General features: G+C 41.4%; 1 protein-coding gene across 1 annotated transcript; it reads right to left on the reverse strand.

The window, feature by feature from the left end:
• Positions 1 to 9,278: 9,278 nt before the first annotated feature.
• LOC138893814 (uncharacterized) lies at positions 9,279 to 9,857 on the reverse strand. Its single transcript, XM_070178478.1, has one exon. It carries the CDS (start codon positions 9,855 to 9,857, stop codon positions 9,279 to 9,281), a length of 579 nt encoding a protein of 192 aa, XP_070034579.1.
• Positions 9,858 to 13,451: the final 3,594 nt, after the last annotated feature.

The raw sequence follows: 13,451 nt of genomic DNA on the forward strand, positions 1-13,451 counted from the left end.
AAAAGTTCTATCTTGACCCGAGTAGAGATACCATTTCCATTCTGTATGTCCTAATGGCATCTGGTGTTCTCCATTTTAAGAAATTTAAATTGACGAGAGGTCTGCGTACATACTATCCTTCCAAACTCCACTTATGGAATTATACTGGGTATGTTATTGTTGTTGTTGTAAATTGACGAGGTACCGTTATATTTGATAGCATGTCTAGTAAATGTAATTTTATTTTCAGTTAATGAAATGTTTTATGAGAGTTTAAGTTTTGTATATTGACAATGTATATATTTTTTAGACTTAGGTAAATTAATTAACCTCTAATAATAGGTAATTATTAATAATATATCTAACTGAAAAATAAGACAATAACCTGCTAAAGCTGATTAAATTGTGCTAATATTGTTTAAATATTTTACAATATAAGTGTATATTACTTAAATGATTGTATTAACCTTAATCTCCTCTAATGTTCACAGCAGAAACTCTAATAAAGAACAAAGAATAACTAAGCGATGGACTAAGAAAGGGATAACTTTAAAGACTCTCCTCCAGATTTTGCTTTGTAATACCAATTCTCCTTGTGGTCTATAACACTAAGCTAACCTTTTTTATTTTGATTTTTTGTCACAATTATTTTTAATTTATTTATCATTAATGAAAAAAAATTAAATTTTGACCAATTTTACCCTTTTTAATATACTCTTTTCTTTCATTAATTTAGTAAATATCTTTATCTAAGAATTTATTTTAGAAAAACGTAATACATTTTAGCCCAACAGAACATAAATGCTTAGGTAAATAACTGTCCATGATCAAACTGGAAATGATTTATTACTACTCACGATATTTCGGTAAGAAAGCTGACAACCAAATTTTAAATTCTGTGTTTATAGAGTGGACATAAGCAATTCATCTCAAAGCCTCCAAATTTTAAATGCTCTGATTTTAAATCAGACAAAAGAGTAGAATAGAAGTAAAATGTTACTTTTCTTCTATTTTTAACCTGAATTTTGCTAAGGAAGATAAAGCAACGGACTCCTTTTCTATTGTTTGGAAATTAGGAAAATATGAATAAAAAGAAATGGACGCAATTACTTGGATAAATTTTGATATCGCATAAATAGTTTTCTCAAATATGTTTCGCATGATGAAATCATTATTTTAGTTACCTTAACCTAACATAAATTAATTTTTATTAATATATATATATATATATATATATATTCAATTTCTTAAAGGAATTTTATTTTACAAAATTAATTAAATAAAAGAGTATTCAAAAAGGTTAAATTATTTAAATTGTACTTTTCGATTTAATCATAAACAGGTTAACTAATGTTACCAAAAAAATATTAAACCGCAAAGAATATTAATATGACAAAGCATAACTTGAGGGAAGCCTCTGATGATAGTTAGTATACAGTAGTTAGTAGTTACAAAGATTAGAAGAAAACAAATGGAAGCATGATATACATATATTCGGCAGAGTGGAATTTTGAAAAGGAATACTTATTGGCAAGCATGCTGCATGCGATAGGATGAATTAAAAGAATTATACTACTAATATACTTCTTTTGAGGCGATAATTAATGGAGCTCCCTCCAATCATTGAAAGTCTACATATTTAAAGATTAAAAAAAAAAATTAAAAAAAAAATTAAAAAAAAAAAGAAGGCACAGCCGGGTCAGACGGGGAATTCAGTGAATAAATTGGAAATCGTAGAAATTAGAAATTAAAAAAAAAAAGGTACAACTGGCCCTCCGTTGTCCTTTTGAAATTGTTAGGTCAGACGGGGAATTCAGTGAATAAATTGGAAATCGTAGAAATTAAAAATTAAAAAAAAAAAAAAGGTACAACTGGCCCTCCGTTGTCCTTTTGAAATTGTTAAATATTCATATAGGAGATTCAGTAAACAAATTGGAAGCCTAAGAAATAGAAAATTGGAAAAGAAGGCACAACTGAGCCACCCTTCCCTAGTCCCTTGTTTCCTAAATTTGTTGAATATTCAGCTGTGGAATTTTGGAAACAAATTTGAAATTTTGGAAATTCTGATTTGCTAAATAATGGGTCCACATTCTTGAGTTTCAACGGATATCAACAACCATGATGTTGACACAAAACCTTAGTTAGTGAGAGTCACGGATAAAGGAAAGAGTAGCGAGCCAACGGAGACAAGAGGGAAGCACGGTTCGACACAACTACAGACAAGGCCGAAGGACCCCTCGTATCGGAACCAGGGAGGAGTGAATGATGTATCTGGGATCGGGCACGGCGAAATAATGGACTCGGACCAAATAAAGTTTCAAGACCACCAAAAAAGGAGGAACAGTTAGGCTTGACAAGTAAGGAGCCGTAATGTTCGCCCTCAACCGGATATTACGGTGCGAATCTCATCCGATATCAATTGTGGATCGACATTTACCGTAAAAAGAAGATTTTTTCTTATTTATACTTGTATTAGGACTCAAATTCCCCTACTATATAAAGGGGAGAGTTTCTTTTATTTTGACACATTCTTGACACGCAAACCAAAGCAATAAAAGCATTTTTGTCTTCTAGCTGCTATTCAAAGCGTTCTTCAGCTATTCTCTTCTTCTTTAATCACAACCAAGCGTATATTGAGGGTCCGATCGAGGCCGAGCTTTAGTGTTCAACTTAAGATCGGGCTTGATCATCACATTACAATTGGTTTGATCGTTCATTGTTTCTTTAACTTAATTACTTGTTATTCTTATATCATTCGTATTTAATTAAATCACATATCCTTTAAACTCTATACATATTTAATTGTTACTCATTTTTTAGGGTAAACAGTTTGGCGCCCACCGTGGGGGCTAAGGATAATACTTGTGATTTGATACGCATCCGCATAACACAACATGTTTTATGCTTGTTCTTTGAAGTTTTGATTCTAGGTTAGCCTAAGGATGTTATTCTCAGTCTGCTCACTTGAACGTTGACGCTGAATCAGATCATCACGGCGAGAACAATAACATGATACCTAGCAATGATGTGCCCCCTGTTGACCCCAATTGTGTCCCAACTGCCAACCTGGTCGATGCTAACTCACAGGTTGCTACCAACATCAATCTACCGACTGAGAGGCGCTTGAAGGTGCGGGGGACCCCGACCAAAGGCTTGAGAGGCGCCCGAAGGTGAAGGTGATGTGGTGAGCCTGCAGTTGATTTTTAAAATGTTACAAGCTCACCAATCGGCGATAACACAGTTACAGAACCAGAGCCACACCCTTAATAGGGTCAAGCCCGAGCAATCCCAGGAAAATACTCGAAGGGATGAATAAGTTATCGTGGAACCGTGTGAATTCGAGCTCCGGGAAACTTCTGAGGTGATGAAGATGCTCGAAGCATTGACAAAACTAATGGAGTCTGGCGAGAAAAAGATAGAGGCCAACAACAATAAGGTAGAAACTTATAAATCCAGGGTCGATCAAATCCCGGGAGCACCGCCGATATTGAAGGGGTCGGACTCCAAAAAGTTCATTCATAAGCCTTTCCCCCGAGTGCGACACCGATGTCGATCCCTAAGAGGCTTCGAATGCCCGACATTCCCAAGTATAATGGGACCACGGATCCAAATGAGCATGTAACCTCCTATATACGCGTAATTAAAGGGAATGACCTGGAAGACGGTGAAATAGAGTCGGTATTGCTGAAACGTTTTGGGGAAACCTTGTCCAAGGGAGCAATGATATGGTATCACAACTTGCCTCCAAATTCTATTGACTCATTTGCAATGCTTGCAGATGCTTTCGTAAAGGCCCATGCTGGCGCCATCAAGGTCGAGACGAGGAAGTCAGACCTTTTCAAGTCAAGAAAAGGGATAACAAGATGCTTAGAGAGTTTGTGTCGAGGTTCAAGATGGAACGGATGGATATGCCATAAATCGCGGATGATTAGGTCGTTAAGGCATTTACTCGAGGGCGCAACCCTTAAAGTTCTGTGGCTTCTCAGCAGGTAAAGCAAAACATTGTGAAGTACCCGGTGGTCACCTGGGCCGACGTCCACACCCGGTATCAATCGAAGATCAAAGTTGAGGACGACCAACTCGGGGCCCCTTTGGGGTCTGTTTACCCCAATAGAACTGATGACAGGTATAAGAGAATCATCGATCAGGAGTCGAGGCTGATCCGAGCTCGATACCAACTGTACGGTGCAGATCGGAGGGAAAATTGATCTGAGCGCCGCCCGAAAAGGAAATACACGAGAAATTATCGAGGACCGAGGAACCGTGTCCTGATGAGCAAGAATGGGTTTGAAAGGTCGCTCGGGAGTAGGGAAGCACCGAGATTATTAGAGTATAATTTAAACATAGATGCTGCAAGTATAGTGTCGACCATAGGATGCATCAAAGAGAGTACGTGGCCGACCACTGCAGTCCGATCCCGCCCGGAGAGATCATAGCTTGGTGTGTAAATACCACGGTACTCACAGTCACATGACCGAATATTGTCGACGGTTAAGAGAAGAAGTAGCTCGATTATTTTACAATGCACACCTTCGGGAATTCCTAAGCGAGCGAGCCAAAAACCACTTCAGAAATAGGGACGCCAACAAACAGGTTGAAGAAGAGGATCCCCAACTCGTGATCAACCTGATCATTGATGGAGTGGATATCCCCCAAGGGCCAATGATAAAACGCACCAAAGTTTCTATCACAAGGGAAAAATGCACCCCGAATTACGTCCCAGAAGGAGCCATCCCGTTCAGTGACAAAGACGACAAGGGCATCGTCCAGTCTCATAATGATACACTGGTAATATCCGTACTTATCAATAAATCTCGGGATAAATGTGTGTTGATCGATCCAGGTAGCTCAGCCAATATCATTTGATCGAGGGTCGTAGAACAACTGGGTTGCAGGACCAAATCGTACCGGCGGTCTGGGTGTTGAACGGATTCAACATGGCGTGCGAGACCACGAAAGGTGAGATAACTTTACCGGTAAACACTACTGGGACCACCCAAGAAACAAAGTTCTACGTGATCAAAAGGGATATGAGGTACAATGCCTTGTTCGGAAGGCCATGGTTTCACAACATGAGAGAGGTGCATTCGACCTTACATTAGGCACTGAAATTTCACACTCCAAGAGGAGTCAAAACAGTCTACGGGAAACTGCCTACCGCAAAGGAAATGTTCGTTGTCGATGAAGTAATCTTGTTTCCCGTAGTTTCAACATCAAAAAGCAGGGAACCGACCAAAGAAAAAGAAACTAAATAGCAATCATTGATATCGGCCTCAACTAAGCTGGAAAAACAGAAGGAGCACGGAGCGGACGATGAGGATGATTACGGCGTCCCAAGATCTTTTATAGCGCTCGATGATACCGACGCCACCAAATCGATGATCGAGGAGACGGAGCATGTTATATTGATCGAGCACCTACCGGATCGAAAGGTATACCTTGCCGATTATTTCGCCTGGTCCCATCTAGACATGACAAGGATCCCACCGGAGGTAAAAACTCACAAATTGAGCTTGGATCCAAAGTTCCATCCGGTTAAGTAGAAGAGAAGGCCATAGTCCGAGATTGAACATGCATTCATCAAAGACGAGGTATCTAAACTTATGAAAATAGGATCCATTCGGGAAGTTAAATACCCGGATTGGTTAGCTAACATAGTAGTCATACCTAAAAAAGGAAATAAACTTAGGATGTATGTAGATTATAAGGATCTAAACAAGGCATGTCCAAAGGACTCTTTCCCTTTGCCTAACATCGATCGAATGATCGACGCGACGGCCGAACATGAGATACTGAGTTTTCTCGGTGCTTATTCCGGGTACAAACAAATTCGGATGGACCATGGCAATCAATAAAACACTTCTTTCATAACAAAATTCAGCACCTACTGTTACAATGTACTGTCGTTCTAAAGAACACAGGTGCCACATACCAACGCCTAGTTAACCGGATATTCGAAGAACAAATAGGGAAATCAATGAAAGTTTATATTGATGATATGTTGGTTAAGTCCCTGCGAGCAGAAGACCATTTTGAAATATTTGCAGGAAACCTTCGATATATTGAGGAAGTACAGCATGAAGCTAAACCCGGAGAAGTGTGCATTCGGGGTTAGCTCAGGCAAGTTTTTGGGGTTCATGGTATCTAACCGGGGAATAGAGATCAACCCATACAAAATAAAGGCCATAGAAGACATCACCATAGTTGATAACATTAAGGCAGTACAAAGGCTAACTGGGAGTATATGCGCATTGGGCCGATTCATTCAAGATCGTCGGAGAAGAGACATCGGTTTTTCTCACTATTAAAAAAGAAGAACAACTTCTATTAGACCCCCGGAATGCCAGAAAGCTTTAGAAGAACTCAATCGATACCTATCGAGCCCTCACTTGCTGCACACTTTGAAGGCGGATGAACAGTTATACCTCTACTTGGCGGTTTCTGAGGCGGCGGTAAGTGGTATCCTGGTTCGGGAAGAAGATGGTACATAATTTCCTATTTATTTTGTTAGTAGAACCCTAGGCGATGCCTAAACAAAGTATCTGAACTTAGAAAAATTAGCGCTCGCCTTAGTAAGCGCTTCTAGGAAATTGAAATCATACTTTCAATGCCACCCCATATGTGTCGTGACCCCCTACCTGCTGAGGAATATCATGCATAAACTCGAGCTCTAGGGCCGGTTGGCCATATGGGCAGTAGAAATTAGCAGGTACGATATCGAGTATAAACCCCAGACTGCCATAAAATCTCAGATTTTGGCGGACTTTGTGGCCAACTGGTCACGTGGAGGCAAACTCAACAAGATTGACTTAGGATTGGAGAAACAAATACATATACTACCTAAAGACATGAAAATTGCCATTGGATACAAAGGAATCGAGGGCCCCATGCACCAAAGCTGCCAGTTCATCTTGGTCGAGGGAAAATTATTCAGAAGATCCTTTTTCGGCCCACTAGTTAGGTGCTTGGTTTGGGGAGACTGGCTACGCCTGAGAGAGGTCCACGAGGGCATTTGTAGGAATCACTCAGGAGCAAAATCCCTGGTTCATAAATTAATCAGAGTCGGTTACTACTGGAATGAGATGGAGAAAGATGCGAAAGACTTCGTACGAAAATGCAACAAGTGTCAAAGACACGCCCCGATGATTTATCAACCGGGAGATATGCTTCATCCAGTCTTATCATCATGGCCGTTTATGAAACGAGGGATGGACATTGTTGGCCCCCTACCATGGGCGCCTTATAAATCCCAATGCATACTACTCATGACCGATTATTTCTCCAAGTGGGTTGAAGCTCAGGCATTCGAGAAGGTTCGGGAGAAAGAGGTCATTGACTTCATCTGGAACCGCATAATATGTTGATTCGGAATACCAACCGAGATCGTTTGCGACAACGAAAAGCAGTTCATCGGCAGCAAGGTAAGTAAGTTTCTCGAAGACCACAAAATCAAAAAGATATTATCAATACCTTACCACCCTAGTGGTAACGTACAAGCGAGTCAACAAATAAAACTATACTCCAAAACATGAAAAAGAGATTGACCGATTCGAAGGGAAAGTGGAAAGAAATCTTACCCGAAATCTTGTGGGCATACTGAACGACCTCGAGGTCAAGTACCTGTGCGACCCCGTTCTCTCTAGTCTACAGTGCAGAATCCCTAATCCCGGTCGAGGTGGGGGAATTGAGCCTGAGGTTCCAGTATGCTACCGAGATGTCAAACAACGAGGCCATGACCATGAGTTTGGATTTATTGGACAAAAGGCGAGAAGATGCCCTGGTCTGGTTGGCTACCCAAAAGTAGCGAGTGGAGAGATACTACAACCGAAGAACTAACCTTCGATATTTCCAAGTTGGGGACTTGGTGTTAAGGAAAGTAACGCTACACACTAAGAACCCAAACGACGGGAAATTGGGTTCGAACTGGGAAGGTCTGTATAGAGTTGTCGGAATAACCGGGAAAGGTTCGTATAAACTCGAGTCTGGAAATGGTGTACAACTACCGAACAACTGGAACGTGGCTCACTTAAGGCGATACTACTGCTAAGGTATGAACACAATTCCCTTTGAAATTTGTTATGCTGTGGACAAACTTATGCAGGTACTTGCCCGAGGGAAAATTTGACAATTAGGTCAGAAAGCACCTATTGTACTCTTTTTTCCTTGAACCGATTTTTCCCGAAGTGGGTTTTACAACAAGGTTTTTAACGAGGTAACAGTAAAATGTGCTACCTTCGTTTCGAAGGCCGGCTTAAAGTCGGAGCTGCTGATCACCTATATCGGACCAACAGTATTTGAGCCCTCACAAGTTCGGTCTCCAATATTGGGGGGTCATTACCCCCTAAGTTAGGATCCTTAGAAGATTTTATTAAAATCCAAGGCTTGATGATTAGGATCCGTTGTAAAGGTCAAACGGTCAAACGCACCGTACCTATGTAGCTCATTCTTTCCATAGAAAAAAGCTTATGTGCCTCCGATTAAGTACTCTACATTCAAAGCAATGAAAGAATTTTTCCCTTTATACTTTATCGCATTGCATTTATACCGTTGATATATTCGTTGAGTTACTAAAAAAAATAACGGATCCAAAATCCTTGAGCCTACGGGCCACCCCGACTCGGGGACTATCGCCCGATAAAAAGATCGGATAGCTCGGGCTATCGAATCCTGGAGGCACCGAGCCTATTAGGCAGGTCCCGAACATGAGGCTACGTCCAACTTAAAATGGCTCAGAGACGTCCATGTCCGTACTCAAAAAGTAAGGCCCGTACATATAATTAAAACCTATTAAAAGGTTACCCTTGGCAAAACACCATCATGTACGACTAAAACACTCAAGTATCTTTAAGGTCTTCGTCTTGTATCAAGATTTCGAAGCCTAAACAACTCGAAGTTATTTTTGAAACCGGGCCTCATTCGGGCTTTCAGAGAACGAGTACTCTATATTATGTCCAATTCTATGCTAAGGCATTAATGACGGTCTTCAAATAAAAAATTGCAAACAGATACTAAAAAATAAAAGACACAGTGTAGCCGAAGGAAAAATTTCATATATTCCAAAAATATTTACAAAGGCATGATAAAACAGCCTCGAAATAATTAAATAAAAATACACAAAAGAAAAAAAATAGAAGCTAAGGCATCTCCGCCTAATCTTCACCGTAGCCCGACTCAACACCGGAACCCTCGGGCTCATATAGCTCTTTTGCCTCGTCCTCAAGCCTCTTGGCCTCTTCAATATCGACCGGCAGATCAAACCCCTGGGCATGAATCTCCTCGAGGGTCTCCCTCCAGGAAAGTCATTTTACATACTCGGCCTTTGTTATTAAGTGGGCCTCGTCTATTTCCACGCCGGTTTTGTATTGGGCCAGCATCTCCTCAAACTCGGAGGAATCGATCGAGGCTTCCTCTAACTTGGAATTCAGTGCAGTATATTCCCGGTCGAGGTCATCCCATTTCGAGATGGTTGAATCTAGTTGTTCCCGAAGCTCATCATTTAGCCGAGACCACTTGTCAACCATATCCTTCGTCACCTGGAGCTGGTCCTTGACCGATGCCAACTCCTCCTTGGTAGCCTCATTTTCTGAGGCTAGAAGGTCCATCCTGCTCCTCAGCGTCTCGGTTGAAGTTTTAAGCTCGTTCATCTCAGCCCGGAGATGGTCAATTAGGTCTATATTCTCTTGGACCTGCGAGGTTGCGTCGTTAGTCACTACGCATAACCTATCATTTTTAATCTCAAATATCCTTACCTTCTCGACCATTTCAGCATACTCCCATTTCACGGACAAAGCCTCTCTTTGAGCTTTTTTCAGCTTAGCTCGAAGAATAGGGAGATCCTTAAGGGCCTCGTCTTTTTGCTCAATGAGAACCCTGTGCATGTCCTTCTTCCAGACTTGCTCCTTGAGCTCGAATTCAAGCTAGCTTACTTCCATCCGAGACTGATGAAAGCTTTCATAGTAGAGCACGGAAGACCTGAAAAACAAATTGATAAGATTGTGAGGATACACTGAAGTTAAATAAGATGCACGAAGGGCACAAGGAAAGGGAATCTTACCCGGTTCAGTACTTGTTGTGCCTCGATGAAGAGGCATGGTGTGCTCACCTCATTCATCTTAGCCTGGTCCCTTTTGGTCACCAGGCAGTGAAGATGGCTCGCCACACCCACCGGTTCGAACAGCACCCGGGTGTCCACCGGGATAGTAAACACAACCATTCTTTCACGGTTGGAATCCATGCACGGAGCAGGGAACTGCTTCACTAACTTCGGGCTAGAGCTCGGCTCGCCTGCTTCCGATGACACGACTTTGTTTTGGGATCTCCAGGTGACCAAACCCCGAGTAATCCTCCAACGTACCGATGTCCACACCATTAAAGAAAAGGTTGAGGGCCTCGTCTGTGGACCGTACCGTCTCATTTGGCTTCTCCTTGACGGCCTGGGCCTCGTCGAATAATGACTCTGTATGGGATGGTGATTACGCAATGTCAGTAACACTGGTAGCTTCCCTCTAAGCAGGGATGGTTTCTCGAGAGACCGTAGCCTCTGATTTTCCTTTTGGCTCCAAAGCTAAAGAGGGGTCAGCCTCTCGGCCACTTCCTTCGGTTGTCGCCTACTCTTCTTCATCAATGGCCGGCCTATGGGAGACGAACTTTAGTTCGTCATCTTCAGGGTAATCCCTGAGCCGGTAGAGGGAGTCAGAGTCCAGTACCCTGGCCCAGGTACTCTGCTTGTTGCTTTTTTGGGCCCGGACCGCTGCCCTCTTCTTCTTGGCTTCGGCGTCCGGGGAACCCGAAGACTTTCTTTTATTTCTCTTCTTATCTTCTTTCTTCGCAGCAGCCTCAGGTCGTCCCTAAGCCGAGGGTTTATCGGGTGAGGACGAGGCTTTATCCTCGTCCAATTCCCAAAGCTCGGTAGTCTTGGGCAAACCTATGATAGGAGAAAAGGATTTAGAGAAAAACATTTGAATATATGAATAACTTTGATCCGGAAAAGCACTTACCATGGGAATGGGCCTCCTACTTGCCCTTCGAGAGCTTGCGCCATTCACGCTCAAAATACGACATCTGCATATAGATCCCTTCGACCCACTCTTTGAAGTGAGGAACTACGTTGGGGACTTGGGTAACCGCTGCACGATGGTAGAACCAAGAAATGAAGAAGAAGAACAACAACAAAAAATCCAAAATAATTCCAAGTACTAAAAAGGAATAAGGACTTACGGGTTAGGTTCCACTTTTCAAGCAACGGTAGGAACTTGGAGAGAATGAGATCCTCGGTTTTCACCCAAATGAATCTTCCCTTCCAGCCTCGATCCCTATCCTCATCGATGCTCAAGAATAGAGCATTCCTCGCACGATGAACGAGCTTGATTAGTCCCTCTCGGAAGATTCAGGGACTGTAGAGACAAAGGAGATAGTCGAGGGTAAACCGGGGTGCTTCAGTGTTATTAAAAATAATGGCGGAGAAGGATCATGATCCTCCAGAAGGACGGATGAATCTGCCCGAGGCAGACCTTGTACCTTCTGCAAAAGTCGAGGACTATGGGTCTACGGGGAAAAGTGTGAAGGGGTATGTGTAAACACTTAGGTACCCCTCCACATGTGTGGTGATGTCCTCATCAGGACCGGGGACGACCGCCTCCTTGCCCTTCCATTTATAGTCCTCTCGGACTGTAGGGAGCGTATCCTCGGTAATGGAGCATATGTACCTTCATACCTCCTCACCTCGATCCTGTTGACTGGAGGTATTTTCGACCTTGAAGTCATTTTCAATAGAGTAACCTACGGGGATGAAGTTCTTCAGGGGAGGTTCCGGGGCCACTTCAGGAACGGCCACCTCAGCATCAGTATCCGGGTTAGAAGTTGAAGGTACGGTCTGTTGAGGCACAGATTTTGAAGTCTTTGCCATCGATTTCTGAGAAATATGAATATTTAAAGGAGAGGATGAAGATTTGAAGATGAGGATGAAGGTTTGAAGGTCAAGCATCAAGGTTTGAAGATGGAGTATGAAAATTTGAACAGGAGAAGATGAAGATATGAAGTTATATAGAATAATGTATGAAGATTTGAAGAGGTTAAGAACAAGTGAAAAGTTCGGGGGTAAATTAAGGAGCTCTGGAATCTGAAATAAAAAAGTAAAAAAAGGACCGAAGATTTTATAAAGAAAGGGTAATCAATGCGTGACGTTTCGCATTCGAGGACGGTCAACCGGCGGCTGACACATGTCCGAATTCATAACGACATGATTGATGGGATGTTTCATTGACCCGCTCACTCGGTTATAGCGTAAGGAAGAAGGAACCGGGGTCAATTAATCGCTTCTCGTCGCTTTGATAAATCACTCCAAAAAGCGAGGGGACTATTTGTGTACGGGTAAAATCGGAGGTAAAGTTTTCCCCGATTCCCCGATAAGGAAACAAGAGGGAAGCACGGTTCGACACAACTACAAACAAGGCCGAATGACCCCTCGTATCGGAACTCGGAAGGAGTAAACGATGTATCTGGGATCGGGCATGGTGAAATAATGAACCCGAACTAAGTAAAGTTTCGAGACCACGAGAAAAGGAGGAACGGTTAGGCATGACAAGTAGGGAGCCGTAACGTTCGCCATCAACCGGATTTTACAGCGAATCTCGTCCGATATCAACTGCGGATCGGCATGTACCATAAAAAGAAGATTTTTACCTTATTTAGACTTGTATTAGAATTGAAATTCCCCTATTATATAAAGGGAAGAGTTTTTTTTATTTTGACACATTGTTGACACGCAAAACAAAGTAATAAAAGTTTATTTTTGTCTTCTAGCTATTATTCAAAGCGTTCTTCATTTATTCTCTCCTTCTTTAATCACAACCGAGCTTATATCGACGGTTCGATCGAGGCCGAATTTCAGTGTTCAACTTAAGATCAGGCTTTATCATTACATTACAATTGGTTTGATCGTTTATTTTTTCTTTAACTTAATTACTTGTTGTTCTTAGATCATTCATATTGAATTAAATCACATATTCTTTAAACCGTGTATAAATTTAATTGTTACTCATTTTTTAGGGTAAACAACGAAGAAGAAAGAGAAGTAATTAGGATGACCATTTCGTATTTCTTCTTTCAATTGTAAAATCAGAAATATATGAAAGTAGAGATGTAAGTAGGTTGACATTTTTGTTAGTAATGAAATTTGATATAAATAATTTATACATTCAATCCAACTAGTATAGAATTGAAACAATATATATTGTTTCATATTTTTATATCATGTGACATTTTTTAAATTGTTAGCGCTGCTCAAATAAAAAATACAAAAATAAAAAAAGGAAAAAGTTTGTTGATTCAAGAGGACCCTTATTATTAGTTAGTTTTTTTCTTATACTCCTCTAGTTAGTTCGTAAGCCAGTTCTATTGGCAAAAGTTCCTTTTAAAAAATTACTTGAGTGTCCATTATTGAAGCATTAATTTGTATAACTGGAAAATACAAA

The sequence above is a fragment of the Nicotiana tomentosiformis genome, chromosome 6, assembly GCF_000390325.3.
Source record: "Nicotiana tomentosiformis chromosome 6, ASM39032v3, whole genome shotgun sequence".
NCBI lineage: Eukaryota > Viridiplantae > Streptophyta > Magnoliopsida > Solanales > Solanaceae > Nicotiana > Nicotiana tomentosiformis.

Excerpts from the sequence above, each read along its gene's own strand:
- LOC138893814 (XM_070178478.1), bottom strand. The coding sequence starts at position 9,857 with ATGCACAGGGTTCTCATTGAGCAAAAAGACGAGGCCCTTAAGGATCTC.